The sequence below is a fragment of the Ustilaginoidea virens genome, chromosome 5 (assembly GCF_000687475.1).
Source record: "Ustilaginoidea virens chromosome 5, complete sequence".
Taxonomy (NCBI): Eukaryota; Fungi; Ascomycota; class Sordariomycetes; order Hypocreales; family Clavicipitaceae; genus Ustilaginoidea; species Ustilaginoidea virens.
This window is the reverse complement of record NC_057320.1, coordinates 3,505,430-3,517,959: the sequence shown is the minus strand read 5'-3', so window position 1 is coordinate 3,517,959 and position 12,530 is coordinate 3,505,430. Positions and strand designations below refer to the sequence as shown.

The following is a 12,530-nucleotide window of genomic DNA, read 5'->3' as shown; positions in this document are numbered from 1 at the left end:
GCTGTGCACGCACGTCATCGCGCATCACGTGTGCGAGGGCTCCGCTCCGCGTGTTGGTGCTGGTGCTGGCGCTGGTGCTCGTACTCGTACGCCTCGTCCCTTGTTGGCCCTCGTCGACCCCGCAAAAAAAAAAAGTCAGCAAGAATCAGCGCGAGCGAGCGAGCCAGCAAGCAGATCTGGCAACAAGACGGCTTCCTACTTCCGACACACAACATCCAGCAGCCATAGCCCGCCATGTCCACCTTTGGGCAGTTCCTGCGCGTAACGACATACGGCGAGAGGTAAATGTCCCCGTTTCGAGCCACACGGCAGTGCCGGGCCGCGCCGCTGATTTCCGCAGCCATTGTCCCAGCGTCGGATGCATTGTCGACAATTTCCCCCCCGGGGTTCCGGTCTCGGAGGACGTACTTCAGCCTCAGGTGAGTGAGCATACGGGGAATGAATACACATGACACGGGGGGGGGGGCCAACAGCTGCAGAGGTTGTAACGCAAAAAAAAAACAAAAATGAAAACGAAAATGAAAATCCGCCAGATCTCCCGCCGTCGCCCCGGTCAAAGCTCGATCACGACGCCTCGCAATGAGGCCGATCTCGTGTCAATCCAGTCAGGGGTGGAGGGAGGAGTCACCCTCGGGACCCCGATAGCCATGGTGGTCAAGAACCAGGATTTCCGCCCCGCCGACTACAAAGGAGACACCATGAAGCAGTATCCTCGCCCCAGCCACGCCGACTTTACCTACCTCGAGAAGTACGGAGTTCGTGCGTCGTCGGGCGGTGGCCGCTCGAGCGCCCGAGAAACTATCGGCCGTGTGGCCGCCGGCGCCCTCTGCGAGCACTACCTCAAGCTCGCCCACGGCGTCGAGATTGTCGCTTGGGTTTCCTCGGTCGGGAACATCCACCACATGCCGCCGACAGCCGAGCACCCTTGCACCTCCCACAACCCCAAGTTTGTCCAACTGCTTCAGTCGGTCACGCGGGAAGCCGTCGACAAGTCGCCCGTCCGGTGCCCGGACCCGGAGGTGGCTGCCAGGATGGAGCAGTCCATTGCCGACTTCCGAGATCGCCAGGACAGCATCGGAGGCACGGTGACGTGCGTCGTTCGCAACGTCCCCACCGGACTCGGCGAGCCCGTGTTTTGCAAGCTGGAGGCGACGCTCGCCCAGGGCATGCTCAGCATCCCGGCCACCAAGGGATTCGAAATCGGCTCCGGGTTTGAAGGGACGGAAATCCCCGGATCCGCCCACAACGACATGTTCATCCGCAACCCCGCGGCTGATTCGGATGCGCGCAACGGATTCGCGAAACCAAAGCTCACCACCTCGACCAACAACAGCGGAGGTATCCAGGGGGGGATCACAAACGGCGCGCCCATCTTTTTCCGCGTCGCCTTCAAGTCGCCTGCGACGATTGGGCTGCCCCAAGAAACGGTCACGTTTGCCGGAGCAAGTGACGGGCTCCTGGAGGCCAAGGGGCGCCATGACCCCTGCGTTGTTCCGCGTAAGCTCACCCTTTCAAACCGACGACAACAAAACTCTGTCGCGCTAACCGTGCGCAGGCGCCGTTCCCATCGTGGAGGCCATGGCTGCGATTTGCATCATGGACGCGCTTTTGCTGCAAGGAGGCAGAAGGATGGCGACGCGCGCCCCGTGAAGGATGGAAGCCCGCCTGCAGCATCTTGGACGGTTGATCAGGAACCAGAGGCCCCTTTCTATAAGCACACACTCGAGACATAGACTTTGTACACATTATGCCAGTGTTGGACAAGCACGGTTCACGCGCCGGACTACACTCAGACGTTGCATGCACGTTTTGACCCGGGCCATTCTACCCCTGCAAACGTAGAAACGAAGCCACCACGAAGCCACCCTCGAGGGCTCCTTCGTGCTTGTCTGTAAAGCGAGTCGACGTTTTGGCAATGCCGCCTGGCATTATCTGGACTGCGCCCCCTTAGGCGTATTGCGGTAAGGGACGATGGCCTCCCTTGCAACCGTCAATGGCTTGCCCGCGTCCGCCAGCGTCCGTTTCCTCAGCGCACGACCAACGTACAAGACCGCTTGATACCGTGACCCAGGCTTGATTTGCCCGTGACCCAGGCTTGATTTGCCCGTGACCCAGGCGGTCGCAAAAACCTCACGGACACGCTAGCGGGATCCCAGCCCCTAGGCGCGTAGTCGTAATAGGCAGTGCCTGAACCGTTCGTCACTCGTTCGTGGCTTCGATCTTTTTGGGCCCAGCGCACGATGGAGCGTGATGGTTTGAACTGTCGCCATGGTATTCCTGCTTTTGCTTCGTTCTTTAATTTTGTTTTTGCCCCCAAACAATTCTAGCGTGTTCGCGTTGAAACTTGATTCTTGGAGTCCTCTTTCCTACGCACGGCCGGCCACTGCGAGAGCGGCGCCCGTCTTTGGTCCGCCTCTTTGGAAACCAAGCCGCTTGAAACGCCATCAGCCCATCTCGCCGGCCTCTACCATGCGCCCCAGTATAAGACTCTGTATCATGAGCTCGTCCGTCAGAACGCTTACATTCTGCCCCGCCGGCTCCGCGGCAGCCAACTTTCGTTTCCTCCTCCCCGTCGTCTGCTGCGCCGCCGCCGCCGCCGCCGCCGCCGCCAACACATCCTCCACTGTGCCTATCGACGGATCCATGTAGATCCATCCGAATGGTGCGCTACCTTGCTCGGCTTGCCGCATCGACTCGCCGGCCTGCTGGACCGTCGACACCCTCGATACGGAACAAGGCCCGAGTGCCGCCGCCAGAAACAGATACTGCTGCTTCGTCTCCTTGCGTAGCTTTCGGCAGTCCACCACGATGAGCAGCCGTTCCCCTTCCAGGAGCCTGCCCCGGATCCGAAGCACGTCAGGTAGCTTGGCCGCTGTGGCGCAGTAGGGTGCCAGCGTGCGCGACCGTATGGCGTTGCCGAGAACTTGGGAAGCTCCAGCGCACAATAGGTATGGCACCCAGTCGACAATCTCACCCCTTTCCAGGCACGTTGTTGCCCATTGCGGCGCGAGGCACGGCAGACCGAGCGCCAGCGCTTGCATGTACTTGGTTTTCCGAGAATGGCCGTCCGCAATGACGGCTGCGAATCCGCAGTCGGCATACATTTTGGCCAGTTTGAGCGGGCTTTCGTCCGACTCCAGGGTTGTGTTGGCCGAGTGAATTATAGCCAGTGGCTCAAACATCTCGTGAAAGCCCTCGTGCAAGATGGCCCCTCCTGCCTGCGTGATCTTGGCCTCGAGCTTTGTCCGCTGGCCTCGGTTCTCGGAAAACGACAGCGCGAAAATCATGCAATCAAACAGGCGGCGAGCCCGACTCACGGGGCCGGAGCTCGCTCGGAAGCCTCGCACTGACTTTGACTGCGTCGTGCTTCGGTTGGGAGCGGTGGCGCAAGGTGAGGAGCGATGCCGGTCATCTGTGGAATCAGAGTGCATCCTCAGCAGCCTTCGCGACAGCCTCATAGCCTTGGTCACAGGTTTTGGGGACTCGGATTCGGCTGTGTTTCCGCCACGCCTGCCAGGAGGTTTTGCGCCTTTTGCGGGCGACAAAAGACTGACCGACTCGGAACGCTCCGAGGCATGTGAGTCCTGCGTGCCCAGCTGCGTGCCCGGGGTGGTCTTGGAAGATGCTGCAGGAGTAGATGAAAAGTTGGTCATGCTGGAAGTAGTGGCTGGCGCCGGCCGACTCGCGCGGTATGGTCGAGGGGTCTGAATCTTGGCCTCACCTCGTCTCGACCGAGCCCCCATAGGCGCTGGAAGCTCGGAACGGGAGTCCCTTGGTAGCATGTCAGCTTGCTTGACTGCATCCTGTGAACCTTGCGCGCGATGATCGGCATCAATCCGGGGCTCAGCTGACACTTGTTCGTCGGCTTTGCAGCCCACAGCATTCTCGGTTGCTGCAGTTTCTGGAGACGATATGACGCATAAGCGACTTCTTTGTTCGCGCCCACGTTTTCCGTATGTGCGTAGCGATCTTCGTCGTACCAATGGCAAGGAAGAACAATCAACGCCATCACCCGGCTGCTCTGTCCCGTCCCGCCTCAGTAGGGGTAATTCTGGCTCCGAATTCGACGGTACGTCTCGTTGCGGCATGTTTGGCGAAGAGCAAATAGGACTGGTGGCTGGTATCATTTCATCGTCAATGGGGTCTGGCTCTGGCTCAGCGGCGTTCTGCGCGTTTGCAGACGTCGCGCGCATCTTGTCGCTCTCAACTTCTTCCAAAGTACCTGGGGTGGCTTTTGTTGATCGCAGAGAGGGTAGCTGGGTCGATTGTGAAGCAGCTTTTTGAGAGTCCCCCAGCAACGTCGGGGCAGCCTGGACATCCACCGCCTGCAATCCAGAGTTTCTTCTCTTTTCAGAAGCTTCGTCCACTTTGCGCCGCTTCTTGTTGGGCTCTTCGTCAGAAGGCCTCCGCGGTGTGCGCGTGAGCCTGACTTTATTCATCTCCTTAGCAGCCAATGCTCGTTTTCTCTCCACGCGTTTCTTTCTCTCCAGCTGCTGCAAGGTATCGTCATCTGAATCGCTCTCAGAAGCCAGCCTCTGGAGTAGAGCCTTTCTGTTGACCATTTTCCGCTCTTGCGACTGCTTCATGGGCTCGTAATGGGCCATAGGCTTGCGCCCGGCTAGTGAAAGGGGTGATTGATAGGTGGGTGACTCTGGAATGAGCTCGTCCTTTTGCGATCGGGCGGGCATGGGAGTTTCTTGCGCAACAGTCCCAAGGTCCTTATCCTTTAGTAGCGTTGCGGGTATCTCGTGCAGTCTTGCTGGGCTAGACGTTCGAATATCTGTCGGTGATGAAACATTGGCCCGGTTCTTTAATGGAGATGTTCCCATGACTCTTGGTGAGATGGAATTTAGGAATACGTTTGGCGACGGGCGGGACGAGGTCGGGCTGGCCATCTTGGCCGCCGATGACAGCAATTGTGTCTGGCCGAAGAGCTGAGTCCCGCCAAAAGGGACAGCGCCATCGCTCTTGTTCCCAAATGGGTTCTTTGGCAGCGCAGGAGTTTCTGGAAGCAGATCCTGGGGCTTGTGGGGTGTGAATGCGGAATTCAAAGCCGCCCGAGGGATGTCGTCTGGCCGCCTCCACTCGCCTCGGGTGTTTTCAAAGCCGCCATCCTCGGACACTTGTGAGGACGGTCGCGGCAGCTCGCTCGAGATTCCGAAGTTCACAGCACCGGTATCATCTGGATTCAGGGTGTGTGGCTCATCGTGGGTCGTATTCTGGGTGTCATCATCGACGGTGCTCGATCCCAAAGGCTCGCAAAACGCCGCGTAGTCACGCTCATCATTGATCTGCGTGGGCGTCTGCTGTGACACGTCCATTTTCTTGCGACCAGGCACTGCCGACGATGTCTCATCAGCCCTCAGCGGCGATCGGGAAGAGTAGCCAAGTTCTGCGGTCGCGTCATCAGGCCGCACGATATAGGCCTCATGTTCATCGAGCGGTGCTGTGTCCGGTATATCGTCCGGGGCTTCAAGATTGTCAATCTGCAAGTGCTGCGAAGGTGGTTTTCGGCACGTCCCAGTGGTCAGCCTGGCTTGTTGCTTGCATATTTCGGGGGAGGAGAAAGGGGGCCCAGGGGTGGATACATGCAGCCCGATCCTTGTCATGGCTGCTGGGTGAGAAATCGGCGTACCTGAGCTGCCAGCAGACGGGTCCGGACCCTTGCTGCAGCATCATCGGAAACAACGCATTGCTTTTTTTCAACCAGTTAGTGGGAAAAAAGCATGGGCGATTTCCTATGGATATGGGCTTGCCTCGATGAGGGCTTGCGGCGGCGGCAGCGGCGAACTCCTCAGCTTGTTGGGTGTGAGCGCAACGCATTCCAAGGCGACCAGGCCATTGTCGGCATTATCAATCTTGGGATATGGCACGGGCGAGAACGTACCGTACCGACCCCAAGTTCGGCCTTGTGGGCGTCGAGAATGGCTTGGGTGTCCTGAGATTCCTTGGTTCCCTCCCACGCAGCCTTGTCTGTCACCAGCACGATCGAATCAAGGCGCGTCATGACGTTCTTTGCGGCGGCATTTCAACTGAAAGCTAGCATCATGGAAAGTCGAGACGTTTCTCACCAAGTTTCCGGCTGAAACCGCCCGATGTTGAGGTTTGCCAGAGCGCACAGTGGACACGGCGAGAAACTCGTCTTCCTTGACCGCGTTAACGGACGCGCTATCACGTGATGCCGAGTAACTCCCACGATGCTCCTCCACTGGGAAAGGAGCCACCGAACCATTGGCGCCGAAGAATCAACAAGGCTTGTGTCAGTCAATCTGATGCCGCCAAACCCTGTCTGCCTCATCGAACTGCCCCAGCTTCCAACCACCTAAGGCTCTAGCGGGCGGTCCTACGAGCATTCTAAGTGATTCACTGATGATTCTTGGGAGGAGGACACTAAGCAGTGGACGTCATAACATCAGATTCAGCGTGAAAATTGCCAACTGAAAAAAAAAAAAAAAAAGACAACGAATATTATCCACCCTCCCAGCTATCTTCCATCTCCTCAGTTCCACCCCCAGAACAGTTGCAGCTGGCTTCTGCGCCCATTTATTCCCGATAGCCTAAGGGGAACAGCGACTGCGGAGATTGCAGATTCTGGCTTTGATTCGGATTTACTTGAATCGGGCAGCTTTGAAGTTGCTGCTGCTGCAGCTGCTGTTGAGGCACAGCACATATAGATTGACTCCGAGGTCGAGCTTGCAAAGAACCAACACCCCCAGAAGCACGTTGCATACTACCATCAACGGCCTGCAATCTTGCAGGCTGACCAGCGACAGCGTCTTGAATATGCTGAGCTGGAGGAACCCGAAACTGCCAAACTGAGCTTGGAACCTGTTGCTCAACCGCAGGCGGTCGGCTCTGCTGTGGCAGCTGCATCGAAGCAACAGGGGCTGGAGCTAGAACCGGAGGCAAGTCAGAGCCCAGAACAGCATGTCCAACACCGTACGGGGCATGACCCATAAGTGGCATTGCACCAGTTGGCCTGGAGGAAGTAGTCTGAGGCTGCCAAGGTTGAAATCTTGGTCCTGAGCTGAGCCGCGCCCCTGGCTGAGCATCGATTGCTTGTACGTCTCGCCCCGGCAGACTCGGTGATCTCCCCCGAGCTGGTCTCAAGACTGAAGGTACCTGGGACACGCCGTCAGATCTCGCGCCTCGAGATGGTGCGGATGATGGGGCTCCCTGCAAGCCCGGCTGCTGCTGCTGCCAAGGAACACCCTGTAGAGAGATCCCAGGATTTCTGGCAGGCCGCAACACCGACGGCACATCCGCCAAACTCAAACTCGACTGCCAGGTCCTCACCTTGCCGTCTGGCGCTTGTCCCGCCACACTCGCAGATTGACTCGGCGAGCTGGATGACGGGAAAAGAACTCGGGGAACGGTGGAGGGATCTATAGGTACCGAGCCCCTCTTCATGTTCATCGCGAGGGATGCCTCGCGCTGCAGGGAGACGGATTGCCTCTTCTCGGATGTCGGGAGTTGCGCCTGCCTGTGCGGAGCAACCGTTTGGCCTGGCACATAGGGCCGGTACAGAGGCTGAGTCCGGACAGGTGTACTCGGCGCGCTTGACACACCACGATGTTCTCTCGCAATCCTGAGATTCTCCAGTTTGGGGGGCGAGCGGACAGTAGGCTCTGTTTGAGGATCATCCAGCGCAGGACTTGGAGTAATTGGCTTTGTTTGCGGATCCCGCCGACCGGGTTGAAAGGCCCGCTCCTCCTGGTGGCTGTCTGCAGGCCTGACGACAGCTTGGCCGGCTTCTTCATGACCCGTTCCTCGAGTCTCTCGGCCGGTTGTCTTGCCAGTCAGGAGGATCTGTTCCACCTCGGAAGGCGGCTTCCTCTCTGATGTCTGGACGATACGCACGCCTCCCCAATCGATGTGGCTGTTGCTCCCCGGAAAGCCAGCCGTGCCCGCAAGCGCCGCCTTGGCCGTCTCGATAGGCGCGAGGATTGAATTGTCGGCAATCTCGACAGGGTCAGGATGCAACTCGATGTGCGAGGCGGGCGTGTGCTCGGTGGGCATCTCAGCTACCAACCCGACAGGATCGGGTCTGTGCATCGTGTCTCCCAGCATTTCGACGGGCATCTCGCGACTATCAATCATGTGAGCTGCAGCAGTATCCGGGGCTTCTGCGGCCCTGGGAGACGGATCAGCTTCCGCAACGGGCGGCAGAGCAGCAGCCACTTCGCTTTCCACAACCGGGGTCCTCTCGGTCACGGGGGCCGTCTCGTAATCCGGAGGGCTTTCAATGGCGGCTGTATTCTCGACGGGGTCGCCAACGACGTTGGGTTTTGGCGACAAAGAGGGCTTGCTCTTCCTCATCACGGGAGTCGACTCCCCACTACCCACGGGACTGACACCCTTCGCCAAAGCAGCCGCTGCGGATCCGGACGCTCCCCTAGGAGCACCTTCGACTCTCTCGCCGATACCTCCCACGACAGTCCTCTTCGCCGCCTCTTCCTCCTCTTCGTTCAGAGGACTGACATCAGTAAAAGCCCCCGGGCCAAGGAACATGAAGTTCTCCGGCTGAAACACCGCATCTTCCGCTTCTCTCTCGTCGCTTTCCCAGACAGTATTGATGGGCTCCGCCATGGCCGACGATACGCCAAACTTGCTCGTGGTGCCGCCCCCGTCAGCTCCACGTCTGGCCGCGTCCCCAGCCGCCGCCCCAGCAGTGCCATTCAAGTTACTCTGTCTCGCAAGTTGCCGCTGTGACTCGAGACATTCCTCCGGGGTGAGATCGGGCGCAGGGGCTGCGGCCTGAACAAAATCGGGGAATTCATCACCTTCAGAGGGAAAGCGATATTGTACGTGACCCGTGGGCTTGTATTTGTAGAACCATCGCTGGCCGTCGTAATCCCACTCCCAACCATGAGGCAGACCAGACATAGCAAGGCAAGCCTGGGCCCTTTGTATTCCCTTCCCCTATCGCGTACCTTCTTTCTCCGTAGAAACCAGCGCGGCTCGGCTGCGGCAGCTTGGGTCGACGTTGGGTCGAGATGTCGCCGAGGTACCTAGGACATAAACTTTGCCGACTTTTGCGAAGCGTTTAGGGCTCTGGAGCTGGAGCTCGCTATTCCCAATTGTGAGCCATCGGATAGAAAACTAGTTTCAGCTGTTCGGCAAGCACTCACGCACCCGTTGCATCGAAGGACCACCATATTGTCAGGTCAGAATCTAAGCTGCTTTGCTGTCGTCCTCTTGAACGGACACACGGGGCAGCGCCACTTTTTGCGGCTGAGAAGCTGTCGGGCGGAAACATGATGACATAACCATAGTGAAGGACTGATGGGAAACGTTCCCTAATATTAGATATGGAATGATGAAGCGTCCTGTATCCCCCAAACTTATGGGTACTATTTCCGGAAGCCCAGTTTCGAACATAAGGACTGAGATTCAACTAAGCTAATGAATGTAGAAGTGGAGTACATATATAGCAGCACGTGACAGCGGGTTTTGGGAGCAAAGCGCCGCAAAAGACGCCTGGCTGGTATTACGCCACGGGGCATGCCTTGATCAAAACTTTTTCATTCCTCTCTCCGAATCCACATGTCCAGTTTTGTTTGCTTCGTGTGTGCATGTCTGAGTGTGACAACGCAACAGCATGTTACGCCGGATGCAAACCTTCTGTGCAGTCCAGCATTTGTCCATGTGCAAACCAGCGCAACCATCCCGGTGTACAGCAGGACAAAAACTTCCCAACTTGAGATACAAGTTGAAAGAAAATGATTCGCTAGAAGTTAAGTTCTTGCCTACGTCAAACCATGTCTGGCCTCGGGTGAGTTTGCAAAGTCTTGGCTCGGCGTCGGTAACGGTCGAAAAATCGTGCGCGCGAAGTAGACTCGATGGATTGGGTTGGCGAGAGAGCAGCGCCCGTCGTTGAAACTTGACGTTCCTCATCGACGTCCCTCGACCGGGAGCCTTCTTCTTTCTCCCAAATAGACTTCAAGCGTCGATCTTGCGCATTTTCTCGTCGGGTTTCAAACACATCTTGGAAACGAACGATTGCCTCCTCAGTTGAGATGGAGCTTCGACTCCCTCGGGTACTGTGACTGTGGAGGCGCTGCATGCTGCTTCGCGTGGGAGCTGGCGCTTGTGCCGTCATTGCCGGGTCGTCGTCGGACTGCTGCTTGCTGTTGACATCCGCTGGCGGGCTACTTCCAGCATAGTACAGGGGATGCTCCTTGCTGCCACCGGGGTCAACACGCAGGGGTGTTTCAATGCCAATCTGCTCCATCTGCGATAAAAGCTCTGTAACAAACCTGTTGCGGCGATTGAGGCGCAGAAGTTCATTCTGGAAGTTGCTCTTGTGCATGAATACGATTTTCATTTTGCATGCGCGGACGTCCTCTACACCAGTCATTTCAGCAATAACAGTCGGTTGGTAGTCGCGCTTGTTGGCCAGGCAAAATTCGAGCATGCGTGCCTTGAGTTCATCAATCATCCAAGTTGGAGTGCCAAACTTGAATTCCAGGGGAATGGCATCCGAAATGCCGTTGGACCGGCGCTGGTTAAGAATGAAGAGGGTATTGAGAATCGAGTTGGGAGCCTGAACTATGTGGCCTTGGAGTTTCTTGAACTCCGTATACAAGAGAGAAATTTCCGTCACATAGTAGTCGTCGCCTCTCATGGTGGCACCGGTGGAACCGTAGATGGTCACGCGGTCTCCAACATCGAAAGGGTGCTTGACGAAAACGAAAATGATGGACTGCAAAAACTCCTGCGCCGTGGCCTGCAGGACCCAGGCGAAGCCGAGAACAGCCGTGCTGACTGATGCTAGGCCAGCTGCCGTGGCCTTGGAATAGATGGCGACGAAAACGATGGCGGATATGATGATGATGATGAAGATGAACACCTTGTCGAGTTTTTCAACGACAGAGTCTAAATCTTTGAGAGATGCAGCAATAGCTTTCTTTTCGAGGTGAATATCATTACAGACGGCTTCAAACTCCTCCATGGAGACGTCACCGTTGAAATTCCTGTCAAAGACGGCGAACGCAGCATCGGCTTCTTTTTTGGTGGCAAACACCGCACTCATGTCCTCGGCGTCGACATTTTCGCGGTCCTCTCGCACCAAACTGCGGTAAATGAGGCGAGCCAAGCTAAGCGCTGAAGGAGTGTCTCGAAGCAACTCGGAAACGACTTTGTGAGCAAAGTCGGTATTTACTTTTCTGCCAATCAAATCATTTGCAATCTTGTGGACAATGTGGGCCAATTTGCTCAAAACATTGCGTGCACCTTCTTGAAAATTGGCCATGGAACTTTGTCCACCAGTCCCCGTCCGGTTGCTTTTACCGAGCTCATGCTGACCTGTCTCCCCAAGCTTGTCCTTTGCATACTCGTATAGGCGGACCAGGTGCGCGACGTCCGCTTTGCTGTTTTCAATTCTGGTAGAGTAGGTGCGTTCATGGAAGGAGGTGGAAATCCATTGCATAAGAAGCTTTTCCACGAAATTAAGGGTGGAAAGGACAAACAAGGCGATGACTACTTTGTTAACAATCTCGACCCAATAATTTTCAGGATCCTCCCCGTCCAGTTTTTCTTCCCGGTGATTGTTGATCGATTCAAACGAAATGAGAATGGCGAGAAACCAGAGAAAGACGGCGGTGTGTACTTCCAGTCGGACACCCATGTCTCTCCATCTCTTTGCGCTCACCGCCCCAAGTAGGCTGGCAATGCCGTGGAAAACCTGAGGCATCAAGCAGGTAATCATCCGCGATATCCACGCAGAACACCACATGATTTCGATCCAAATGCCGAGCCACATCAGGTCGACGCCGCGTTTATCACCGACAAAGATATTGTCTTTACTGTATTTGCCAATCAGGGTTGGGATGAGTATCGCAAGGGCACCCGGAACCAGGTAAACTATATATCGAACGAATCGGGGAAACTTTTTCACGGACGCCCAGAGTTTGCAGATTTTCGTATTCTTGTTTCGTTTGCTGGTCTTCTCCTCCTTGTGCACGATTGGGTTGAAGGCATCCTCTTGGTCTTCGTCAAGAACTCGAGTTTTAGAATGCCCTTCCGCTACGTCATGCTCTTGGTTGGAGACGGAACGCTCAGCTCGTAGAAGCTCTAGATCATCGGCGAAGCGACTCTCAAGGGCGCGATTGCTGGACCGCGACGTGGTCCTCCTTTCGGTTGCAGCCGAAGCCCGTCGTTGGAACGCACCCAACGTGGATGATGCCTTTTCTTGCCATTCGCCATCTTTATGAATCCGACGGGGAGCATAACTTTCATGGTCTTGGAATGCCTCCGCGTCTCCATGATGACCCTGTGGCGAACCCCCCTGTGGCTGGTTCAGGTCATGCTGATGGTCCAGGTCTGGGTTCGTAGAGCTGGCCATCTAGGGCTAGTTGTTCATGTAGCCGATAGCGCAAGTCTCAAACAGCTGTACTTTGGTGAAGTAATAGAAAAGTACGATGTTGGTGTACTTTTTTTTTTTTTGTGGTCGCCAGCAATTGATTTGCGGAAGCTGGGCATGTCTGCTCATTTGTATCCGTACAACAGAGCGGTAAGCAAGCTCGATG

General features: G+C 56.4%; 4 protein-coding genes across 4 annotated transcripts; 1 reads left to right on the top strand and 3 right to left on the bottom strand.

Annotated features, from left to right (window-relative positions):
• Nucleotides 1-234: 234 nt before the first annotated feature.
• Nucleotides 235-1,650, top strand: UV8b_06741 (uncharacterized protein; the record flags this gene model as incomplete). Its single annotated transcript, XM_043144238.1, has 4 exons — nucleotides 235-281; nucleotides 341-419; nucleotides 534-1,497; nucleotides 1,556-1,650. 4 exons carry the CDS (start codon nucleotides 235-237, stop codon nucleotides 1,648-1,650), a joined length of 1,185 nt encoding a protein of 394 aa, XP_043000173.1.
• Nucleotides 1,651-2,444: 794 nt separating this feature from the next.
• UV8b_06740 (uncharacterized protein) lies at nucleotides 2,445-6,007 on the bottom strand (the record flags this gene model as incomplete). The annotated part of the gene is made up of 4 exons (XM_043144237.1): nucleotides 2,445-5,495; nucleotides 5,636-5,640; nucleotides 5,792-5,798; nucleotides 5,888-6,007. 4 exons carry the CDS (start codon nucleotides 6,005-6,007, stop codon nucleotides 2,445-2,447), a joined length of 3,183 nt encoding a protein of 1,060 aa, XP_043000172.1.
• Nucleotides 6,008-7,135: 1,128 nt separating this feature from the next.
• On the bottom strand, nucleotides 7,136-9,158 carry UV8b_06739 (uncharacterized protein; the record flags this gene model as incomplete). Its single annotated transcript, XM_043144236.1, has 4 exons — nucleotides 7,136-7,345; nucleotides 7,396-8,783; nucleotides 8,934-9,070; nucleotides 9,136-9,158. 4 exons carry the CDS (start codon nucleotides 9,156-9,158, stop codon nucleotides 7,136-7,138), a joined length of 1,758 nt encoding a protein of 585 aa, XP_043000171.1.
• A 596-nt stretch (nucleotides 9,159-9,754) lies between these two features.
• On the bottom strand, nucleotides 9,755-12,346 carry UV8b_06738 (uncharacterized protein; the record flags this gene model as incomplete). Its single annotated transcript, XM_043144235.1, has 1 exon — nucleotides 9,755-12,346. The coding sequence occupies one exon, from the start codon at nucleotides 12,344-12,346 to the stop codon at nucleotides 9,755-9,757; it is 2,592 nt and encodes an 863-aa protein (XP_043000170.1).
• Nucleotides 12,347-12,530: the final 184 nt, after the last annotated feature.